General features: G+C 36.7%; 1 protein-coding gene across 1 annotated transcript; it reads right to left on the reverse strand.

Annotated features, from left to right (window-relative positions):
* Nucleotides 1-6,195: 6,195 nt before the first annotated feature.
* On the reverse strand, nt 6,196-9,664 carry LOC114283647 (uncharacterized). The gene is made up of 2 exons (XM_028226511.2): nt 9,542-9,664; nt 6,196-6,696 (listed from the first exon to the last, which is right to left on the reverse strand). The coding sequence occupies exons 1-2, from the start codon at nt 9,662-9,664 to the stop codon at nt 6,196-6,198; spliced, it is 624 nt and encodes a 207-aa protein (XP_028082312.2).
* Between the last annotated feature and the right edge of the window lie 15,861 nt (nt 9,665-25,525).

Raw genomic sequence — 25,525 nt, forward strand, 5'->3', positions numbered from 1 at the left:
GAAGAGAAATAAGCTGCATGCAAATAAAATGAATGAGCCGTGTGTTCAGAAGTGAAGTGTACGAACTGTGTGTTCAGTATAAGCTACTTTCAATCAGTGTGGGCTGCGTGTTCACTATTCTAATCTGGGCTGCGTGTTCAGAAAATTCAACTAGTGTGGGCTGCGTGTTCACTATTCTAATCTGGGCTACGTGTTCAGAAAATTTAAGCTTGGGCTGCGCGTTCAACTTCAACTAGTGTGGGCTGTGTGTTCACTATTCTAATCTGGGCTGCGTGTTCAGAAAATTTAAAGTTTGGGCTGCGTGTTCAACTTTCAACTAGTGTGGGCTGCGTGTTCACTATTCTAATCTGGGCTGCGTGTTCAGAAAGTTTAAAGTTTGGGCTGCGTGTTCAACTTTCAATCAGTGTGGGCTGCGTGTTCACTATTCTAATCTGGGCTGCGTGTTCAGAAAATTTAAGTTTGGGCTGCGTGTTCAACTTTCAATCAGTGTGGGCTGCGTGTTCACTATTCTAATCTGGGCTGCGTGTTCAGAAAATTTGAAGTTTGGGCTGCGTGTTCAACTTTCAACTAGTGTGGGCTGCGTGTTCACTATTCTAATCTGGGCTGCGTGTTCAGAAAATTTGAAGTTTGGGCTGCGTGTTCAACTTTCAATCAGTGTGGGCTGCGTGTTCACTATTCTAATCTGGGCTGCGTGTTCAGAAAATTTAAGTTTGGGCTGCGTGTTCACTATTCTAATCTGGGCTGCGTGTTCAGAAAATTTTAAGTTTGGGCTGCGTGTTCAACTTTCAACTAGTATGGGCTGCGTATTCACTATTCTAATCTGGGCTGCGTGTTCAGAAAATTTAAAGTTTGGGCTGCGTGTTCAACTTTCAATCAGTGTGGGCTGCGTGTTCACTATTCTAATCTGGGCTGCGTGTTCAGAAAGTTTAAAGTTTGGGCTGCGTGTTCAACTTTCAATCAGTGTGGGCTGCGTGTTCACTATTCTAATCTGGGCTGCGTGTTCAGAAAATTTAAAGTTTGGGCTGCGTGTTCAACTTTCAATCAGTGTGGGCTGCGTGTTCACTATTCTAATCTGGGCTGCGTGTTCAGAAAATTTGAAGTTTGGGCTGCGTGTTCAACTTTCAATCAGTGTGGGCTGCGTGTTCACTATTCTAATCTGGGCTGCGTGTTCAGAAAATTTGAAGTTTGGACTGCGTGTTCACTATTCTAATCTGGGCTGCGTGTTCAGAAAATTTAAAGTTTGGGCTGCGTGTTCACTATTCTAATCTGGGCTGTGTGTTCAGAAAATTTAAAGTGTGGGCTGTGTGTTCACTTTCGAATTCGGGTTGTGTGTTCGACAAATCAGTGTTTGAGCCGTGTGTCCACCTCTTAACTAATGTGTACTGTGCTTTCGCAATTAATTAATGAGCCGAGTGTTCAGAAATTCGAGTGCTTAAACTACATGTTCAGGATGCAAGCAAAGTACTATGTCATAAGCTAAACTGTGTATTCAAGCATGGCAAAGGCGCGAAATGTACGAAAAATGCAGAAAATGAAGTAAATACCTCTCGGGCCTCATGGGAGAGGTGATGCTCTGGCTCTCGGAGAAGCAGATCCCGAGGTGCTCGCTCATCAAAATCAGTGAAATGACGGAAAACGGCACGCGGAAGGACATGTGCTGGCGGAGCGTACCTCCCGGGAATAAAAGGTCGGACCCTCGGGGGCAAAGTCATAGGGTCAAAATCGTCTCCGGCACCTGGAAAGCCTCCACCATGTGGAAAATTGCCTGCCATTTCAAAAAAAAACTGCAAAAGGAGCAAAAATGAGCCAAAATTGGAAAAAGTCAACAAAAGTCAACTCTCGGGAAATGAAAAAGTCAACAAAAGTCAACTCCCGAGAAAATCTTCCAAATATTGAGACAAACTCACTTCAAGTGGCGGAAATGAGAAAAGAAGCTCCGAAACCAAAATTTAATCAGTTCAAAGTGCTTGAAACTGAATATTTTTGCGGAAACAACTTACGTGGGGCGTTGGAAAACGCGTATGGAACTCAGATCTGGAGAAGAAAGTGGTGTAGGAGGCAAGAAAAGAGAAGATCTCGGCTGCATTTATAGGCTCCAAGTCTTGGGATGAAGGAGCATAAGAAAGGAGGTGAAAAGACCGAAATACCCTCGGATTTGGTCATATAGCCGGCCGGCCACCTTTTCCAGCCGGCCGGCCATTTCCTTTTTGGAAAACCGGCCGGCCAGCCATCCACTTTTTGTAAAACCAGCCGGCCACCTCCTATCCCTCATAAAACTGGCCGGCCATGTCCCTCACAGGCTCACCTAGCTCCCTGCAAATTTTGAGGAAGATTGGAGTTCCCGGGACCTGAAAAAGTTCAAGAAAAGTACACTTCCGGTCGCGAAATTGCTCCGTCGGAACTTCAGCTTCGGGATCTGACATGTGTCTCATCATCATTCATCAAAATCAAAGTGTATCCTTTTTGAATGAGTTGTAGCCTTTCCGGGAAGCGGATCGGAGGCCGTGATCGAGTCGCCTTCGCCGAAACACGTATTTCCGTACTCGTTATTTCATGACAAACGGGCACCCTGATTTATGCTCGTTTTGCACTATCATGCACATAACTTGCATTCTCATGAGCATACTTACATTTTTATGCACATTTCTTGATATTGGCATACCTCTATGCTTGAGCATGCGTTGTCACGCATGTTCCACTCTTGCATTGCGATGCATTCACTAGCCGGCACTGCGTGTGTCAGACTTTCGAAATCACATTGGATATGTTGGTAGTATATTGTGCTTGTTGAATTTCTCTCTTTTGCAGGCGCGATATTGTATGTACGGTTCATTCGAGGCTGGTGCAACCAGACGAATCGCGCAGGTATCGTATCTTCTCCGTGTGAGACGTGGCGAGGATTGAACAATCCTCCACATTCTTAACTGCATGAAATGTAGTTGTTGCTTTGCATTCTTGCTTAAAACTGTTGCATCTATTTGCGAATACTTGCTTCATTACAGCTTGCTGCATTTGCATGATCATTGAGTTATGTCCGGCTTCTTGCATATCGCTTTGCATTTTGCCCCCCCTGCCTGCGGGCCTGCCTGCGGGCACATCTCTGTTTATCTTGTCTGTTTGTCTAAGTCTTTGGCCTTGTCAAATGACATTAAATAGGATGCTAAATGACATTAAACCATGCAAACAACGCATACACAACATGTTAAGGGCCAAAGGCATTGAAACTAGTGACAAGCATTACACTAGAGGCATGCAATACATAGCTTAAACAACCAAATCACCTTTGGATAGAGCTCAATCATGCCAAATCAAAAGCCAAAACATGCTGAAATGGCAGCCTAGAAAGCAAGAAGATCATGCTCATGTATTGGTTCATAAACAAGGCATAATGTACAACCCTCAAAAGCAATGAAGCAGTGAAGTATGTGAGAGTGTAACTACATTATATACACTGAAATTACATGCCAAATGGTGTCATACCATGCAAACATCACATACACAACATGTTAAAGGCCTCAAAACTCAAAGCTAGTGAAGCTATTTACACTATAGCTATACAAAGCAAGCCCCAAAAGGCCAAGACCACTCAAAACAGTCCTAAAGCATGTCAAAACAATGCCAAAAACATGCTGGAGTGTAGCCAATACAAGTTAGAATGAAAGGCCAAAACATCAAGTATGTAAAGCTAGTGAGCATGATTGCACTATAAGTACAAAAAACAAGCAAGAGGTGACCCAACCAACCAAAATCAAAGTTAAAGCATGTCAAAATAACACCAAAAACATGCTTGAACTAAGCCAACACTAGCCACAAAAACATGTTACTTTGCAAGGCTAACTAGGCATAGCATAGAGAGACAAGGAGGGGAGGCCACCCCCTCCTATTTGGGACCTTAAAACAAGTTTCTACCACTGAAATTCCTTTGGAATTCAATGGTTAAAGGGCCAAAAAAAGGTTTCTTGAGATGCTCTAAAAGATGGTTCAACATTTAGTAAATGAGCAACAAAGGAGGGTGGACCACCCCTAACTCCAACAAGGACTCAAACCAACATTTTTAACACTTAAAAATAGAGGTTTTTTTTTTTTTTTTGGAAGGCAAGCCTAAAGCATCGTGCAAAGATGGCCAAACACTTGATCAAAACAAAGCTTAAAGAGGGAAGACACTTACCCTTGTAGCACAGCAACAAAACAGCAATCTCTAAGCCAAAAATCAACCTTCAACAACCCAAATGAGACCCTCAAATACCTCAGCAACAAGGTAATGGTGTTTGGCTAAGAGGTTGTGTGCAAAGGTGCAAAGAACACCCACTTTCAAGCAATATAGCACAATATATATATATATATATATATATATAGAGAGAGAGAGAGAGAGAGAAAGAGAATTCTAGAGAGAGAGGGAAAATTTAGCTCCAAATTTTTTGAACCCTCAAATAGGGGGAGGGAGCTCCCCTTATATAGGAAATGCAAGAAAAAAGCTTGCTTTATCCCTCTATACACGTGTATGGAGGATGAGCTCAGCGTTCAACAGCTGGAACAACTGGCACCAAAAATATCTGCAAAAGGAGAAAAAAGGGCCTCGGCCAAAGTTAGTGGCCGACCGGCCATCAGTGTAGCCCACCGGCCACCACTGATGGTCGATGGACACAAGCCCTGGCCGATGGGTTGTAGGGCTGGCCGGTAGACCATCCTCTTCCCCTAAAAACAAAGATGCAAGTCTTTGGTACACAACCAAGCAGAAAACAGATAAGTCGAGAAGTCTGAAGGCAAGGCACTCCGCCAAGAACTTCAGGCGCACTAAACGAACACGAGCATGGATGATCATCAAATGTTCAAACAATGACGTCTAAGTCTTGAGGACGGTCAAAAATGGGGTGTCTATACCCTCCACTCGCCATTTTTCTTGACTACCACTATATTGGACAACCATGTCGGATAGTTTACTTCTCGGATTGCTTAGGCCTCTAACAGCTTCTCCACTTCTTCTTGAAAGGCTTGCACATGGGCCAAAGTGGGTTGCCTGGCCCTTTGGACCACTGGTTTTGTCATCTTGTCAACGTTGACTTTGTGGCAGGTGACCTCGAGGCTGATCCCCAGTATCTCGTAGGGTGTCCATGCAAGCACCTCTATTTTTTCTAGTAAGAAGGCTTCCAATTTTCTTTCTTCTTCCTCGGCCAAACCTGAGCTGAAGAGGAAGAATTGCTCTTCATCCTTTTCTTGTACCAGAACCTTTTTTAGGGGTTCCTGGCTCTTGTCAATGGGTTCTTTGCCAACATCATCTAAGACCTCTTGGTCTTCATCTTCTATTTCAATCATCTCTATTTCTCTAACAATGCAGGTGAATTTCATTGCTGCCTTGGAGTAGTTCTTTGCCCGTACTTGGTCTACCCTCACCTCTTCAACCCCGAACTCTATTGGGAACTGGAGTAATTGGTGCATTGTTGATGGAACAGCCCTCATAGCGTGCAGCCAAGGCCTTCACAAAATAATATTGTAAAGGGAGGGAGCATCTATCACAGTAAACTCTATGACTACCATCTTGGTTCTTGCCTAAACCTCCAGGTTCATGGCCCCTAGTGGCCATGTAGGGGTTCTATTAAATCCGACAATGTGGTTGTCGGATTGTTCCAAATCATCCTTGTGGAGGCCAAACTCTTTGTAGCATCTGACGTACATGATGTCACAGGAGTTTCCTTGATCTATCAGTATGCGCCTTACCTGGGATTCTTTAACCTTCAGAGTCACTACTAGAGCATCATTGTGTGGACGTTGTACCATATCTAGGTCTTCCTCTGTGAATGATGTCATCGGCCCCTGATGTTCTTCTATACAGGACTTCTTCTACTGGACTTAGTGGACATGCTCTCGATGCCTTACCCTCTATGTCTCCCCTCGGATCTCATTCTCGTTAACTCTTGTATGGATCACGTTAATAACCCATGGTCCATCTGCTTGTGGTGGCCAAGGTCGAGGTGCTTCCCCAAGCGCCTGGGCCAACTTTACAGGTTATTCTCGTGTTCTTGCTTTGTCTATCAGGTCTCTCAGGTGTACCTATCTGACCAGATCTTCCATGTATTATTTTAGGGCCATTCACCCTTGAGTCATGTGTCCATTCTCGTCGTGGTAAGGGCAACTTTTCCCGGCGTTCCTACCCTACTCTCTCGAAATCTTCTGTGGCGGCCTGAAGTAGGGCTGATTTCAAATCCTTTCTAAGACCTTGTGTACGAGAATCTTGAAATCTGTGCTTATTGCTTGTATAGCCTTCAATCCAGGTTCCGACTTATTGGTACTGTTATTTCCTCGGCTATGCTTTGGTGAAACATTCTTCTTCTCCTGCTTTATTACACCGGTCTTTCTTGCTTTCCTGTCCTCTTCCGCCCTTGCGTACTTCTCAAACTTTTCCATGAGATCCTCCATGTTCTTCGGGAGGGTTTTTGCAAGGGATTGCCAAAGCGAGCAATCGTCTTCCATGTCGTTTTTAAAACAAACGGCCACAAGTTCCTGGTTACAAACCGGGATCTGATTGTAAACCTCGTAGTACCTCTTGGCATAAGCCCTAAGACCTTTGCCACCATTTATCTTCAAAGCTAGTAGAGAATCCACCCTTAGTAGCTGGAACCTATTTGTAACAAACCTAGCCACGAACATCTCGGCCAAGCCTTCCCAACTCTTCATATACCCCTTCGGTAACTCGTGCAACTAGTCTAACGCTATTTCCCAAAACGTTAATGGAAACATCTTGCATAGAAATTGTTTGTTCCCTCTCCACAGAGCCATTGTATTTAAATATAAACCGATATGGAAGGTTGGGTCCAACTTACCATTGTAAATTTGAAACCTCAGTGTGCTAAATCTCTTCAGTGCCTCGAACACGTCCAACTCTATAGCGTTTCTGGTTTAGACCAGACCTATTTGATGTTTTGGATCCAGGTTTCATTGTGCTATATAGTTGTTCATGTCTTGTTTCCCCTTATCCCTCTTTGAGTTTGGCTTTTGGGATGTGTTGATTACGTTTAGAACAGGTTGGTAACTTGTTTTTCAAACTTTTGTTGCCCAAAATTTTGTTCCTTCACTTGAGCGTCACTTCTTGCGCTCAAGCGGTCTTTGTGAACTCTCAGTACTTTTGCAGGTCTGCAAAACTACTAGGAAGTAGTATTCTACGCTCGATTAATTCTTCTTGCACTCGAGCGGTGTCAACTCGAGCGGCCAATATTGAGCTCGAGCGATGGTTTTCTGTCTGTAAAACTTTTGAGAGTTTGTATTCTGCACTCGAGCGAAGCTTCTTGCACTCGAGCGGTCACATCTTTTGTGTTTGGACACTCGAGCGACACGTCTTGTGATTGAGCGGTCTGCACATATATCAGTCCGTAAAAGTCATTTTTTACATCACTTTTTCATCTCTCTCTCTCTAAACATTTCAAAATCATAAGTTAAGACTCCCTATCTCTAAAACTCATCTTCTCTCTACAAATACACCTAGATCCATCAAGTTCCTCACCCGTGTGCCTTTGTTAAAGATAGAGCTCGGCGAGGGCTTCGTTCTAATTGGAGCAAACTTCGTTTTCGGTATATTTGAGTTTCCTACACTCCTTCTCTCATCTTCTAAAACATGATGTAGGGATTCTTCGCATCTTCTATGAATTTTAACTTAGTTATTTGCGTTTCTAGACAACGTTGTGATTTTGGAGATTTTTTAACAAACCTAGGGTTTTGGATGAAAATCAAAAGAGGGGTTTTTTTCAAATGGATCCTTGAAAACGACTATGATGTTGGTAAAAATGTTGAGTTGGTAAGAAATGGTTGATTTTGATACTTGGGGTTGATTTTGGAGAAAAATGAAATTTTGCTCTAAATGCCACAAATATTGATTTTGTATAAATAATGAAATTGATGTTGAAATTGTGAAATTGGATTGATATTGATGAGGATGGTGGAGTTGGATATGTATTATCACTCACCTCTTGAAATTTGGAAAGTTTATCTTTATTGAGAATTGTATATCTGTTTAGAAATATCTGTTTTGGGCTATTGGTGGAGGATAGCTATGATTGTTGTAGAAATTGCATGAGAAATAGGGGAATTGAAACTATTTTTCTCATTCATTTGCATCAGTCATCATTTCACATTTATACATTGCATATGTATATTGTTTTGAGAAAATGGATGAATTTGGAAAGAAGTTGTTGTCGCATCAAATAAGTTGGTCTATGTGCCCAAGGTGAAAGTCTCGAAAATCGCGCGTATAAATAGATGCCGATCCCGCGGATGAAATTTTTGTGAAATGGCAATAGTAGTGCTTGTATAGCCTACGTTTACATGGGTCCTGGTTTACGGTTTCCTCTAGACGAAATTTTTGGGAAAGACTGTATTGTTTTGAAATTCTCAGAACGTGATTCACTTTCCTATCTTTTATTCCAAAGGAAGTGATTTATGATATTATTATGGCATGGCATGGCATAGTTTTGGAAAGAGAAATAAAAATGTTTTGGCACAAGCATTGCATATGCATCCACCTTATAGCTTTGTTAAGATTCATGTACTGTGTTGGATTATTTCTACTAGGCTTTGGCTCACCCTATGTGGGAAAAACATTTCAAGTGTTGATGATATGCCTCCGCCAAGGCTATAGCTTGAGAGGACTTGGAGTGAGAGCTTCTTTTGTGTATTTGCTATATTTATTTTTGTACAAGCCAAGGACTTAAACTGTATTGGACTTATGTCCACTTTTGTTATAACCAAGCATTGTCTTGGAAAGATGTAACCCTTTAGGGCATTTTTTATTTGTCTAACTTTCATCTTGACTCTCTACTATGTCAATCTTTGTAAAGCCTAATTGTAAATCAATGAAAGATAACTACTTTGTCATGGTGATCACTATTTGATGTTGAGTATGGGTTAGAGTATTTATTTCAGGGCGTTACAAACTCCACCGAGAATGTGTCTTTACTTGGGCATTGGACATGTTCTTGGCGTCCTGTCTCTTCCTTTGCAGGTAGTCTCGTATGTCTTCTTTTGTCTATCCTAGGGCTTGGCTATCAGTCAACTTTAGCTTTTTCGACACGCTGCTTCCTGTGTTGGGATGGGTCCTCTTGGACTTTTCTACATTTGCTACATCATCAAAGCAGAGGCCCTGCTTGTTGACCTACTGAGATCCCCTAATCTGGGCTCCCTTGGTCCTCGGGGTTCTTTGCGACTCCTCCCGTCGAGATTTTGTTCATCCGGCTTTCTAAGATCGCGGATGTGAATTCCCTAATATTTTTTCGTGCTAGGGGGCAGTTGGTATTGTAGCCAACCCTTCCTTCTAAGCGTTGGTGTTTTCTACCGGAGCCGGTGTCTCTAGTAAAGGCAATGTCGGTTGTATCACATTGCTCTGCATCATAAAATTTACCACGGTTTGCAAATCCGTCAATTTGTTCACTGAGTCCTTCTGCTGGTCGTCTCTCCCCAGACATCTTTTTTTCCATACCTCACATTCGCTTTCGTTGTAGTATTTTTCCTAATTTCCTCTTTTCGGGCCATTACACCCCCTTGCGATGTTGTTGACCTCAGGGTTCACTTCATGCACCTCCTCATCATCGTTTCCCATCCCAGCGTTGGGACCTACGTACTCCTCTTCCTCACTATGCATTTCATCCCCAATCCTCACCTCTTGTCCAGCATTAGTCATCTATTCTACTAAGTTCCTATAGACGGCGCCAAATTGTGGGTGTTGATTTCTGACCTCACAACCAAACAGGGAACTTAGCTGGAGAGCACGCGGCAAAATAGATTAAACCATGTACCTATCAACGAGAAGACAAGAATTCCTCGGTGGCACGTCCACCCAGGGACACTCCGACAATCAAGTTAGTCAATCTTATCTCTCACAGATATGAAACAAGTATTCAGTGCACAAGTGTGAGCATACCTTAGACCTATAGGGGTGCCTCACTTTTATAGCTAGTAGTGCCCTTGTTCCCTAGAAGTCTCACTTCATAGGACTTAAGGACAATGCTTGTCTCAGGCTCTTAATTAGGTACGGATGAACTCCACAAGAGCCTCATCCTTATCTGAACTAAGCGCCTCACTCATCTAGGACTCTTGTCCTCTATCGAAATATCTAGGATTCCGATATTACTACACCATATCTCGACAATATCACAATCACCTCGGCAATCTAGCTCATTCACATGGCACCTCAACCCATATCTCGGCCACATGGCATGACCCTAAAAATACATCCCTACAAATGGCTTACCCAATCTTTTTGCTCATAAAATTAGAGATGTCCTACTCAACCTACGGGAATAATTGAATATGATAATTTAACATATGGTGATATGATTAGTACAATTCAAAAAGAATGATTAAAAATGTGTATAGATATGAAACTTTGTCAAAAAGCTGCTAAAGATAAATACAAAGCTAAGTATGAGTTAGGCAACTTTTGCGAACAATACGGTCTACCTCTTGTAGCACCATCGCGTCGAAAAAATCATAAAAACAAGAAGTCCAAATCTCCATATAAATATAATAATATGAAATTTTCACCTACTAAATCACTTATTATATATTATGATAAACCCCAAAGGAAATCTTATAAGAGAAATAAGAACTTTAATAAAAAGTTAAAATCAACTGAAGATATTACCTGCTATAATTGTGGTAAAAGGGTCATTGTTCTAATAAATGTAAGTTAAAGAAAATCTTAATCAATTACCGATTATTGAAGAAAATCAAGGTAAAATATTTAAAATATTCAAGTTAGTTAATACTCAGGATCAATCTAGAAACCCATCTAGTGATAGTAACCCATCTAGTGATACCTCTGCCTCTGACTATTATTCTCCTAGTAATGATATTGATAAAGATCAAATAGAATTAGGATGTAATGACACATGTTGTAAACAAATTAATGTCCTTAGTAAATCACAACAAGAAGAAGATTCATTAATTGAATTAATTAGTAAATTAGACAATCCTGAATTAAAAAGAAAGTATACTAATAAATTAAAATGTTTATTAATTAACAAAGAAAGTAAACGTTCTAGAAGTAAACCAATTATTAGTCTAATGACTACTTTAGAAAGATTTAGAAAAGATAAACATAAAGAAGTAACTCTACAAGGTTTATAAAATGAAATTAATCAAATTAAATTAACTATTAAAGAATTTAAAAATAAAGATAAATCTTTAAAAGACGAAATTGCTATATTAAAAATCAATAAAAGTCTTAATGATTTTAAAAGTAAAACCGATACATCCTCCGATGAATCTAGTAATACTCCAAGTCATGTAATTTTTTATAATCATTCCAATAAATCTAAAAGTGAAGAAAATAACCAATCAAACATAATTAATGAAATAAATATCCAGAAATGGCATTCAAAAGTAAAACTAGTAATTAATGATTATGAAATGGAAGGCTTAATCCCTATTAAATACTATCATAAAACAAGTGAACAATTAAGCTCAGCTAATGGCAGTCAAATATATATTAAATATAAATTATCTAAAGTTCGCATTTGTCAAAACAATGTTTGTTTTAAAACATCTTTTGCTCTAGTACAAAATATGACTAATAAAGTCATTTTAGGTGTCCCATTTATTTATTTATTATACCCATTCACTACTAATAATCATGGTATTACAGCCCAAGCCTTTGGTCAAACAGTAACTTTCAAATTATTAGCTCCTCCTAAAATAAAAGAATTAAACCAGTTAAAGATTACTCACTCTCTCAATCAATTAATATATTAAACCAAAAAACCAACCAATTAAAATTTATAAAAGAAGTTAAATATAAAAGGATTGAAACTCAATTAACTAATCCTTTTCTTATTGAAAAAATTGACAAATTTAAAAGTCATTTAGAAAAAACAGTTTGTTCTACTCTTCTCAATGGCTTTTGGCATAAGAAAAAACATGTAGTAAATCTCTCTTATATTAAAAACTTTAATGAAAACCATATTCCTATTAAGTCAAGACCAATTCAAATGAATAATGAATTAATAGAAATATGCAAGAAAGAAATTAATGATTTAATCAAAAATCAATTTATTAGTAAAAGTAAATCACCTTGGTCATGCCCAGCCTTTTATGTCAATAAAAATGTTGAACTTGAATGTGGCGTTCCACGATTAGTAATTAATTACAAACCATTAAACAAAGTCTTAGAATGGATTAGATATCCAATCCCTAATAAAAAAAAGATTTAATTAAAAGATTTAATCAAGCAATTATCTTTAGTAAATTTGATCTTAGATGTGGATTTTGGCAAATCCAACTTAACCCTAGTTATCGTTATAAAATTGTTTTTACTACACCCTTTGGACATTATGAGTGGAATGTAATGCCCTTTGGATTAAAAAATACACCTAGTGAATTCCATAATATTATGAATGAAATATTCAATCCCTTGAGTCATTTTTCTATAGTGTACATTGATGATATTCTCATCTTCTCTAAGTCCATTGAAGAACATTGGAAAAATCTCTAGTCTTTTCTCTACACTATTAAACATAATGGTTTAGTCATCTCTACTCCTAAAATTAAGTTATTTCAAACTACAGTCAAATTTTTAGGTTATCAAATTCATCAAAGTACAATTCTTCCTATTAGTCAATCAGTTGAATTCACTAGTAAATTTCCTGATGAGATAGTGGACAAAAACTAGTTACAACGGTTTCTAGGATCCCTTAATTACATTGTTGAATTCTAAAAAGACCTTAGGAAAACTTGTCAACTTCTTTTTGATCGGTTGAAAGGCAATCCTCCTCCTTGGTCTCCTAGTCATACTACTATTGTTCAAAAGATTAAATAATATGTCAAGACCTTTCCTTGTCTTGGTATTCCTACTGAAGATTCATTCAAAATTATTCAAACTGATGCCTTTAATATTGATTATGGTGGCATTCTTCTTCAGAAAGTCAATCTCAAGTCATCTAAACAAATTGTTCGTCTTCATTCTGGAGTTTGGAATACCACACAGAAAAATTATAGTACTATTAAAAAAGAGATTTTATCTATTATATTATGTATTAGTAAATTTCAAGATGATATTTTAAATCAAAGATTTTTAGCACGTGTTGATTGTAAAAGTGCTAAATATGTTTTAAAAAAAATGTTCAAAATATTGCTAGTAAGCAAATTTTTTCGTGTTGGCAATCTATTCTTAGTATTTTTTATTTTGATATTGAATATATTCAAGATAGTCAAAATTCTATCCTTGATTTTGTTACTCGAGAATATTTACAGGGTGGATAGTCACAAACATTTTCAAAAACTTCAGTAAAAATGCCTATTCCTTACTACTTTATTCACAGATTTCAAGTCAGCTGTTATCGTCGCATGATTAAACAACTTGAGTCAGAAATTAGTACTGAAGTTAACTACCATAATATTCAACGACAATTTTTGTTGATTGGTCATTACATATGTTTTATACATCTTGCCAAATTAGATACCCTCAGTGGATGCTAATCTCAATTTTCTCCTTACAGATGTCAAGTCTTCTAAACCACTTGCCATAATACCATTGAGTCAAGCAATTGCAACACCACCAGTCGACCTAGTAAATAAATACCAAATTCTTGGTACTATTCCTAAACCTAGTTACACTTTTACTCTTGCAACTAACCCATTTGCTTCTCAATCAATGAAAATTATGCCTCCAAATTATGCATATAGGTCAACACCAAGAACATATTATGTTCAGTAAAATTTTACTATCATTACTAGAGTAAGGCAAAATTATAGCATCATTCAGAGTAAAATTTAGTGTCTTTAAGCAAATCATCAGTCAAAGTTTATTATCGTTAACTAGAATAAAATTTTACCATTACAAAAAAAAAAAGCACATACTAGATGAATGAGCCAAAATTGAATTTTACTTTTAGATCTATGAACAAACAAACAAACAACAAAAACTCTCAATTTTTCATTTCAATCTCTCAATTCCTCATTTTTTTTGACAAATATGAGGTCATTTATCTCAGATCTGAAATTATTGAGCTCAAATCTAAGTTCGTTGGTATCAAATCTAAGATTGTGGTGGTTGACAATAAAAATGATGGTAGACAGCCGATGGTGAGGATAAGCAACATCGGCCGACGATGGAAATGGTGGCGCCGATGAACAACCATCGACGATGGAGAGAGAGAGAGAGAGAGAGTTGTAAAAGAAATAAAGAGAAAGAGAGGATATAATGGTCAGATAAAATATTCAAATAACAAATTTTGTCCTTCATATAGGACTTTATAATTATAAGGGGGTTTTGAAAGTACTAATTTTTTTTTGTCCTTTTAACAAGAAAATGAAGCTAAGAGGGATTTATGGCCAAATTTCCCTATAATTTTGATCAAACAAAGCTTGAAGCATTGAAAATAGAAGTTCAAATTAACTTTGAAGAAATACTACTCACCTCAAGTCTTTCTAAGTAAGTGTTAGTCCCAAACCTAATCAAACTACATCATATAATGCAATGCATGTTGGTAGCTAATCCATTTCAATAAAATTAGAGCAATAGAATTTCATTTTTTTCAATTAACTTGTTTAAGGTATATCAAGATTTAGATGTATCATTTAGGCCCTCACTAATATCTCAAAACATTTTAGGGTTAACTTGTGTGTGATTTTATAATGATTCTAGTTTAGACCCGACCGATTTTCTTGCTTTCGAATCCGAGAACCCGTGTACTTAATTGTTGTTTATCTCATTTCCATCTTATTGCTTGTTGAGATTGGCTATTGGGAGTTTTGGTTGTGTTTGAAATAGGTTCAAAAGTTAGTTTTTCCATGAGTTATTGCCCAGATTTGTGGTTCTTTGCTCAAGCGGTCTTTCTTACACTCGAACGGTCTTTTATAGTCTGTTAAACTACTAGAAGTGTGATATCTTTGCTCGAGCAATGCTTCTTGTGCTCAAGTGGCCTTTTTCAGTCTGCAAAACTATTGGGAGGGGGCATTGTGTACTCAAGCGATGGTTTTGGTCGCTTAAGCGGTCTGTGCGTATATCAGTCCGAGAGAGGGCCATTTTGAGTCACTTTTTCATCTCCTTCTCTCTCTAAACTTTTCAAAACCCTAAAAACCTTCACTCTCTCTCTAGCTCTTACTTCTAGTTCAAAATACTCTCAATCTGTTGATCTCTTCACCCTAGTCCTTTAGAGAAAAGCGTTGATCTCTTTCTTCTCTTCTTCCTTTTTCAGTCCTTGACTTCAACATCGAAAGGGTTCTCCAAGCAACCCCAACCGAGGAGCTCTCACCGATTCTCTAATTTTGCAGGCTTTGGTAGGTAATCCAATCACATAAGAAATATATTTTGCACTAATATAATTATATTCATATCTCTTGTAATAACCCGACCCTCTTATATGTTTTCTGGTATGCTTTCGGTCTCTTATTATGTGAATTTATCTGGTTAATATGAAATTCCATGTGAAATTAAATTGAATTATGTGAATTATATGATTATGGGTTTATATCTGTTACTTATGAGAAAAATCTGTTACAACTGTGACGTTTGAACCAGTAATTGAAAGCCTTAGAAGCTTAATAACCCAAAATTGACTTTATAATTGTGATAAGCATGATTTTTAGACCATAATGTGAATTTTGTAAAAATTCGATTTGGAATGATTAAATTGATTAAAATGATTACATTATAGGTCACTCTTAAATAACCCCCTTAAGTTCTTCACTTAGTCATTTTTATATGATAAGAGAAATATCTCCTGAGAGAAGGAGAGAGTGTAGAGAGGAAGAGCTAAGGGAGAAGAAGTTCAACAAGGAAAAGATTGAAGAAATTAAGAAGAAGTGTGAAGTTTGGGTTCAAGGTAGATATAATCCACCAAGATTGACCTCTCCAATTGGTTGAATTGAAATTGCTCATATATATATGTAAGCTAGGGTATGTTCTTGGTAATTGATTAATTTGGAAAGATGTTCTTATCGTTTGGTCATTTTTGAGCTAAATTGAGTTATATGGAGTGAAAGTACATTTTATTCTTTCAATTTTCCATACTTGATCTCATCTATGTATTTAGATGGTTATATACGTATTTGAAACCAAACATGGAAAAATTAAGTTGTGTATATGAATATAAAGAGGGGTATGGTCTAAGTAAACTTGTAATTCATGGTTATCGGAGTGCTATAACTTGTGATCCATGTTTTGTTGATGTTATAGTATAGTATTGGGTTGATTTCTCCTTCTTTCCCTTTGTGATATGCTTGCCTTGTTGAATTTTTTCCTTGGTTCGAAGGGTGTAAAAGAGGGGTTCCAACCGCACGTGCAGGGTTCATTGCCGGAAGCACCACCGCATGTACGGGTCTCACAGCCGTACGTGCAGAAAGCAAGGGAATCCGAAGTTAAGGTACTGAAATAAAAGCACGTGTGAGGGAGGACCACCGCACGTGCGACCCACCTTCCCGCACGTACGGAGGAGGACTGCCGCACGTGCGGCCCAAGAGGGAAAATCTTATGTGTTTCTTTTCTCCTGTTTGACCCTTTGGGATTGCTAAAATGCGAATTTGAAGCTTTTAAAATACTCATAATTAAATGAATGTTGAACGAATCGATTATCGACTAAAAAGGAAAAGGCACTAATTTATGAGTTGCATGTGTGTGTAGGTTACATACAGGAAGGGACTATCACTCTGCCACAGCACTGTGAGTAACAGTACTGTAGTGATATGCTTATTTGCTGCTAATAGTTATTATTAGCATACCATTAATCGTAAATGAGCCACGTCTCTATATAATGAACAATTGGAAAACTCATGTGTGGTGTTGGATAATGGTATACTTATGGACCTAAGGTCGTTCTGTTCTGCTATTGCTGGGCCTGAGGCCGTTCAAATATAAGTTACATTTGATGACAGCCTGAGATTAGGAGAGGTGATGACGTGTCGATGTCTCATCGACCCTAATATGATTTGAATTGATTATGACTCATGGCCTAAGGCCGAGGGAGGTAGTGTACATGTCAATGTTCTACCTACCCTCTAGTGTGCTAACAGCTGTTGATATGTGCGCCCGAGGCCGTTCTGTATAATATTGGGCCTGAGGCCATTCTGCATTAATATTGGGCCCAAGGCCGTTTTGGAAATGACCACAGAACAAGATCTGATATGTGAATCACGTACTTATATACGATGTGGTTTATGTTTATTCACTTGAATTACCTACACACTATTATTCACTGAGCCTTGCTCACTCTGTGTTATGTATGTCTCTGTAGGTAATCAACTCGGAGGCCAATCCTAGTGCAGCTTTAGTAGCTTTCCTTTTGTCAACCCCGCTGTGTCCAAGCCGTTAGACGGAGCTTAACCATTTTTGTGGAGTTCTTTTCACAGCTCATAGCACTGGCCTCTAGCCTTTTGTCAAGAGTTGTTAATCATGTATAACCTTCCTTACCAATGTTTTGGTTATACCCTCAGATGCGGGGTTGGGCTTGTATATATGTATACATGTATATACTTATATATGTGTATCTAGATGTCACTTGTGGTTATGCTCCATTATGTATAGGTTTATACACTGGAATGCTTTGTGATCCTGGCATGTAAACACTGGCTTAATGGAAATCATTTTAAGCTGATATTTGCTTCCGTTTAGGCCCCGTTTTGCATAAGACAATTATGCTATCGATTATTGAATTTTGAATCCGTCATCAAGTTGGTCATGCCCAAACTTTTAGGGGCGGGTTTGGGGTGTGACATCTCTCTTCCTAAATGCTTCAATTTTGTTAAACCTATATCTAATCCAAGAGTGAAGAATCTTTATGAAGGTTTTTCATAATACCTAGCATTATTGTTTTTTTTATATAACAAAACCATATACACTTTAAATTGGTGATCGCCCATATATATATATATATATATATGTGGGTAAATTACACTAACACCTCCTTAATTCCTTTGAAATTACACTATCAACCCCCTTATTCCTTGAAATATCACTGACCTCCCCTATCAGCTCACCCCATTAATTGAAATGATAAAATTACTTGAATACCTCCTTCTATGTAAAAATAAGGAAAATTCTAATATACACACCCTTGAAAACGGTGTACCATGACATTATTTTAGTTATAACTCATGAGTTCTTTAGTTATTCAGTTATGCCTCATGTTATATTTAGTTATCACACTTTTTTTAGTTATGATTTAGAAGGTATAAAATTATGTCATTTTCTTTTTTAGTTATAAGGTGCATATAGTGTTTCTCGTAAAAACAAAAACAATATAATTTTCTCTTTAATTAGCTTGACATTTTCAACCCTCTCTCTTTCACTTTTTTTTTTCATCTACCAGTCTAGAGCCAACAGTCCCACAGACCTCTTCACTATTTTCGTCGACAACCATCGCCCCTGCTTCATATCGATGTTGTTGTTGCCATCTCACTCACATGAAACCACATTCATGACAACTAATGCCACCGATAAATGTCGTTATCACATCCTCCACCACTGTGGCCACCTAGTCCCATCCTCCACCATCGATGCAACCTAACTCAACCCAATCACGATTGCCATGCAGTCAAGCCTAGCCAGTCTTTCAATCAATGGCTCCGTGAATCAACTCAATCTTTACTACCGAAGCCATAAACTTGTTCACCCCAAATTAATGATTTTAAGTCTGTGGATTTGTTAAAATTTGAACATTGACAATTATTAGTGAATATTACAGAAAAGAAAAAACCACGAAAATAAATATAATAAAATTACAATAATTAGTATGAATATTTAATGCTAAATAGATCAGGCTGAGGCACTGCAAAGTCCACAAACCGGTGCAGCATAAAAATCCTTCGACTTGTCCCCTCTAGGATACAACAGCTCGACTAAGTTTTATGGCTCATCAATCCTACACAAATGACTAAACCCAAAGCTCCACCATAGAAACACCTCTTATTTCTTTCCAAATAAACTCTTTATATTTCGATAACTCGTGATATAGGAAAAATAAAAACTTTAGAACAGTTAGCAAATTTTCTTACTTACTCACTATATAATTTCGCAAATGGTGCCACCAATTTATAGGTTGCTAACCGACTATGGTTTGGTGAAAGAATGAAGAAATCAATTCTTTATTGTAAATTTTATCTTGTAGAAAGTTATGTTAGACATAACATGAATTTTGATGATTATTGTATTTATGTTTTGATTTATTTGGAAGTGTTAATTATAGTTGAAATCTTATAATTAATTTATTTATCAGAATTTAAATTCTCTTGATCTTGTTTTATTGTGGACCAAATTAGAGCTTAAACATGCAAAGAAACAAGCAAACAAAGAAGCAAACCATGGCCGAACAACAAAACAGCAAAAAAAGCCTTGGGTAGTCGACTGGGGAGGACAACCGGTCAGTGCATTTTTGCCCACTTTTGCTAAAACAGAGAGCTTGTCGACTACACCCATCACCCTTCTCGACCCAGACTTGACTGGTCAATTGAGAGGACAACCAGGGGGACGGCCACTCAATACAAATGTTCACTATGGACATTCGGGTGGATGACCACTCTGTGTAAATCTGTATTGTAACAGCTCTTTTTCAAATTCAACTTCCCAACATCTATTTGATCTATACCCATCATTCAATAAGCAAAACGCACATGGGCAAAAGAGATTCTCTGAACAATGTTTTATCTATCATCTCACCTATTACCATCCCAATGGGAAGAAAAGAATGGCATGCAGCAGAGCACTAAACTCTACTATATATATATATATATATATATGTGTGTGTGTGTGTGTGTGTCTCACTTTTTTTTGGTCTTCATGTCAGAGCTCTATATATATAGCAGAGTTCAATGCTCTACTGTATGCCATTCTTTTCTTCCTATTGGGATGGTGATGGGTGAGATGTTAGATAAAACATTGTTCAGAGAATGTCCTTTGCCCATGTGAGTTTTGCCCATTGAATGATGGGTATAGATCAAATAGCCATTAGTAAGTTGAATTTGAAAAGGAGCCATTGTAGTACAGAATTACACAGAGTGGTCGTCCACAAAGCTGGGCAAAAATGCACTAACCGGTCGTCCCCCCGGTCAACCACCCAAGGCCTTTTTTGCTGCTTTGTTGTCTGGCTCTAGTCTGCTTCTTTGCATGTTTAAACTCTAATTTGGTCCACAATAAAATAAGATCAAGAGAAGTTAAATTATGATAAATAAATAAATTATAAGATTTCAATTATAATTAACACTTCCAAATAAATCAAATCATAAATACAATAATCATCAAAATTCATGTTATGCCTAACAATCTTCTCCATTTTGATGATGACACTTAAGGATGTTTTGATTTGTTTGTAGTGATGAACAACTCACCTCAAGACATGCTCTCCTTAATTGATTAAGACAAAAATTAGCAGAGTTGGAGATATCAAAAGAGAGAAAAGGCTTTTTTCTTCCGCTGACAAGAACACACTTCCCCTAAGAAAAACATCCTTATTCTTTCTCTCACCCTATGGCATTATCAAAAACAATAAGTAATGATGATTATAAATGGAAAGTCTCATTATATCTCAAATAATCATTCATTTCAATATTAATAATAGGTAGATAGATACAAACCGAGAAGAAACTATCATACAGCAGTGAAAGAGCAAGCCCATGCGTCTGATACCAGAACAAAATGCAAACTGAAAGGATCTAAAAAACCATCCTAGTTCAACTTAGTTAAACTCTTCCCCTTATGTGATATTTGACAAAAGCAATAGGAGATAAGGTAGGAAGAGCTCTGAACTAAGTTGTTTCTCCCTACTACTAGAAGTAACAGCATGCAATATAAAAGATTTAACAATCATAGCACAACATTACTCAAAATACTAATTATAGCTCACAATAACTTAATCACATTATAATCACATGGAGCTATGGTCATTCCACAACTAAAGCATGTGCAAAATATAATAGTTCATATGCCTAGGAAATCATGAAATCAATATACACACATTTAAACATAAGCATGATTTCTTTTTCCCTTTTTGACAAAAGCATATTTCTCTTCCTTCATGATCAAAGAATATACATTACAAATCATATGATACATAATTAAATCTATGAATAATCAATCCCTTTAATATCATTGTATGAAAATGTTAGTTCAAAGGATATGAGAGAACATATGAAATTTACCACAAAAGCTCAAAGTGTAAAACATACCTTTAATTCATGAGTTGGAAAATTTTCAGTCTTTAGTTTCCTTTCACAAAGAAGTCATCTCAAAGGGGGTTAACAAATATGTTTGGCAAAAAAATTTCTCCGTCTAAGTTGGTGCTTCCTTTTTTTATTTATTTATTGTGAATATTCAACCATAAAACAATCACATTTATACTCATGAAAAATACAATGTATGAAATGTAATCATATCAAGTTAAGTTAGTACATAACAAATGTTGTTCTATTTCACATTGCTCTTTTATCATTAATAAAAATAGAACAAACTCAAAAGATAAGAAAATTTCAATAGGTGCCATGATCAATCAAGAGCTTAGAATGCTATTTTCAAATTTTTCAAATTGTAGCACATAGCATAATATACATGCGAAATGTTTGATTAATAGTTTTATGCTCTTTGTTCTATCAAGAAGTGATGCATCATTCTCAATTAATCATATACAATTATCAAGAGGCATTTTCATCAACTATACCTAATCGGCATGTTCAAGCTTGATACAATCATTCTACACAATGTGGAACAGAACATGAATGCTATAAACCAGTTAATTTTGACAATTATCACTCAATATCATTTCATGAGATATATGCCAATATAGTCCTTATTCTAATGATATTCAATAGAATAAATGCAACGTCTCTACAAGCATATGATTCTCCATTTTATTCAAATATTGTTAATGGACCATTAATCAGAAAAATCTCTTTAACAATTGAATACATCAAATATTTCATAACTCAATCAAATATTCCAATGTGAAGAATATGAGCATGAATTTTTCATATTGAGCATAAGAAAATCTTTTTTATTCTTCATTAATCTCAAACTCACTCTTAGAGTTATCTGAAGTATTCACCATTCTTGATTCATTCATCTTCTTCAGAAATCATACACTGAGCTTAGCTTTGTGCTTATCAACCTTGAGAGGTTTTTATTGAGAAAATTTGAGCTTTCAATCTCTATAACTATCTGTGAGAGATTTTTATTGTAATTTTCTTTGGGAGCAAAAACATTCATCACAAATCTTGTAAGAGGTTACTAGCACCCCTATAAAGCTAGAAAATCTATAGAGGATTGCTCCATGTGTTAGAGGTCACTAGCTCTCTATAAAGCTAGAAAATCTATAGAGGATTGCTCCATGTGTAAGAGGTTGCTAGCACCCTTTGAAGCTAGAAGGTTGAAGAATAGTGGAAAATCTCAAGTGAAGCTTGAGGAGTGGACATAGGCTTGGTTGAAGCCAAACTAATATAAATTTTGTTTACCTTCTCTTCCTTCATCTCTTTAATTCCCTATTTACTATGATATTTATATGATATAACTATGATAATAATTTGCTATAGCTGCTATATTAGTTTTTATATTTATTGGGTAATTGTTATTATTAATTTTTAGAAACTCAATTTGCCCCCCTCTTGGGTTGCCTTTTGGGTAACAATTATCTCTTTATCGTTTGATTACAAAATATCTCCTTATCTAAAATGTTACTTTTGATTTTCTTATTGCCTTTCTATAGACTTCAACTATCTTCTTTGATTATTATATTTGCATGCACAATATAGGACTAGTATTTTATTACTTGTTCAATTTGCAACTTTATGTAACTTTGTCCATATGTGATGATTCAATCAGATACAAGGACGGTGGGATCCTCTAGAGAATTCAATTCTATTTTTATTGCATTTAATATTAAAATAAAACCAACATTCTCCCACCTATTTTAAGATTAAAATATCAAAGTATGAGTTTTTCAGGCAAAGAAAGATATTATGCATCATCGCAGGTGTGCTCTGCATTGAACCTCTACTAGTGAAATGATGACATCTACTCCAGAGTCAATAGTGTGCTCAACATTGAACTATGACTACGTAGGGGAAATAAATAATCATTGTTCACACATAATATTCTCAGTGTTGTATGACAACCAAGTTGTGCTTAGCATTCATGCATTCATTTATGTTAGGAAATTTATTCATTTCATTTGCATTATGCATACAATATGTTTGCTATGAAGAAATGTAGAAATTGTTGAATATGAGGAGAGAACCTAGCTAGCTTTGGAGGACTTGAATATGAAACCTTAAGATAGAAAGCTTAGTATGAATTGAAAATTTAGGGAAGCTATTTGAATTAGAAATTGAATGTCTAGATGACGTAGAAAACCTTAAGTGAAGAGTTTAACGCTTTTAGTCTAATGAATAGAGTCTATTGCTTACTTAATCAAAAAATAAGTACGATTATCAAAGGTTAAACAAGATTACTAAAAACCTAAGTAGGTTTAATTAGACTAATTGAGACTAGGATTTAAATATAGTTAATTAGAGCCAAGCTTAATTAACTAAGTTAATGGAGCAATTAGTAAGTTAATCTAATCTATTCCTACATATACTAGAAAGTTAGAGAAAGATGGAGGAATTTGGAGGAGCTAAGAGATCTCGGAGTCAAAGAGAGAAATCAAGGAGAAAAGAAAAGAAAAAGGGAGAAATCCCAAGAAATTCAAGAATTCAAACCTAGAAATCAAGAGAAAATCATCACTAGGTAAGAAATCCAACCCTTTCTATATTTTCTTATCATAACCTAGCTAGAAATTCATTTAAACTAAGTTTTAGGAAAATTAAAATTAAAATTAAGGGAATATGGAAACTAAGTGCTCGAAAGGGAATAGGCTAAGCACGTCTGTCAACGATTTATAAGGTGAAAACGTCCTGTACGCAATCCCTGCTAATTAGGGGTGGGCGCAGGTCGGTTGCGGCTACGAAACCTCCAATCCGCCATCCGTCTGCCAAATTGACGGATTGGAGAAAATGAATCTGCATCCATCCGCCAATCCGCCGGATGTGGATTGAGCGGATTGGTGGTTTGGCGGATGGATGCGAATCGGTTTGGCGGTTTAAAATTTTATAAATTTTCAACATAATTCAACTTGTGCACTTCCTCAAAAAGAAAAGAAAAGAAAAAAGTATTACAGTCAATGACTTAAAAAGTATTACAATCACTGTATACCTCATCCAAAGAAAGAAAGTTTGAAACTTTAGAATATCACAATCACTATATGCCTCATCCACATATTACAATCACAGCGTGATTCATCCACATAAAGTATTACAATCTGTGGTTCTTAAAATATAAAAATAATTCAAACCACCAAAACCATAAACAGAGCAGTAGTAGAGATTGTATGTCTCTGTATTGTTACATCTATATATGTTTTGAAAACAAAAACCAACTAGCATATATCATATTTTGTATTTATTATTTTTAGAGTTAGATTTAAAAACTAAAAAATAAAGATAAATAATACGTTTATTTTTTTCAATTCAAAAAATATATTCAAGTTGAAAACATTTTTTAACAAAATATTTAAACTCTTTTTCAATTGAAAACACAAACAAAATATTTAAACAAATTGAAAATACAAAGTCTTATAAATTAATAGGGGTGCTCACAGTTTGGCGGTTCGGTTGCGGCCAAAGGAATCTCAAGCCCGCCATCCGTCCGCCAAATTGGTGGATTGGAGAAAATCAATCCGCAACCATCCGTTCGTCATCACGCATCTGTCCAAAATGCGGCGGATCGGTTCAGTTCGGTCGGTTTCGGCGGATCGGTATATCCGCTGCTCACCCCTACTGCTAATGGACCTACCTATACGCAACTTGGGTGACGTCCCGCTTTTCCTAACTCCATTCTACCCTTTTTTGGCACAAATGCAGGAATATAAATACACATAATACAAGTATATAATAAACAAATTACAACATATATGGTCTCATAATTTACTGTTGAGGTAGAGGCCTAACGGCGGCTGCCCACACACAGATATGTTCCTGTATTTGCTGTTGGATTTTGTTTATTTGTTGTTCACAAAATTCTACCTGTTGTGTAGCCCATGGCTGAAGATATGGATCTTGAAGAAATGTTAGATAATTATTACGACTTGTAATATAAAATTCTAAAACATTTAATAAATTTACAAGAATATCAATAGAGGGCATGCATTAGTAAAGAAAGAAATACTTACAATCACAATCTTCAATAATTCTTTAATACTTAATTTATACATCGGAGAAATGTTTGCAAGATGAGAGAAGGAGAGCCTATAATCCTCAAAATTTAGAGAACTTATTCTTACAGACACACTCTGAAAACGCTCTGCCTCAACAAAGGTGAGGTCCTTCCCTTTTATAATATAAAAAAGAAAATGATAAGATAAGGTTGAGGACAGGTGGCATGTCCTGAATAGTTGGAGTCGATCATCCTTATCCTCAAGCTGAGTTATTATGATTCAGTATCCTTATCTTTAATCTGTCGGTAGATGACTTGTTGGTACACAAAATGTCTAATTTCTAAAAGTTGATGTACTGGTTTTTGTTTGGT

Source organism: Camellia sinensis, chromosome 7, assembly GCF_055761805.1.
Source record: "Camellia sinensis isolate YWXY chromosome 7, ASM5576180v1, whole genome shotgun sequence".
Classification (NCBI taxonomy): domain Eukaryota; kingdom Viridiplantae; phylum Streptophyta; class Magnoliopsida; order Ericales; family Theaceae; genus Camellia; species Camellia sinensis.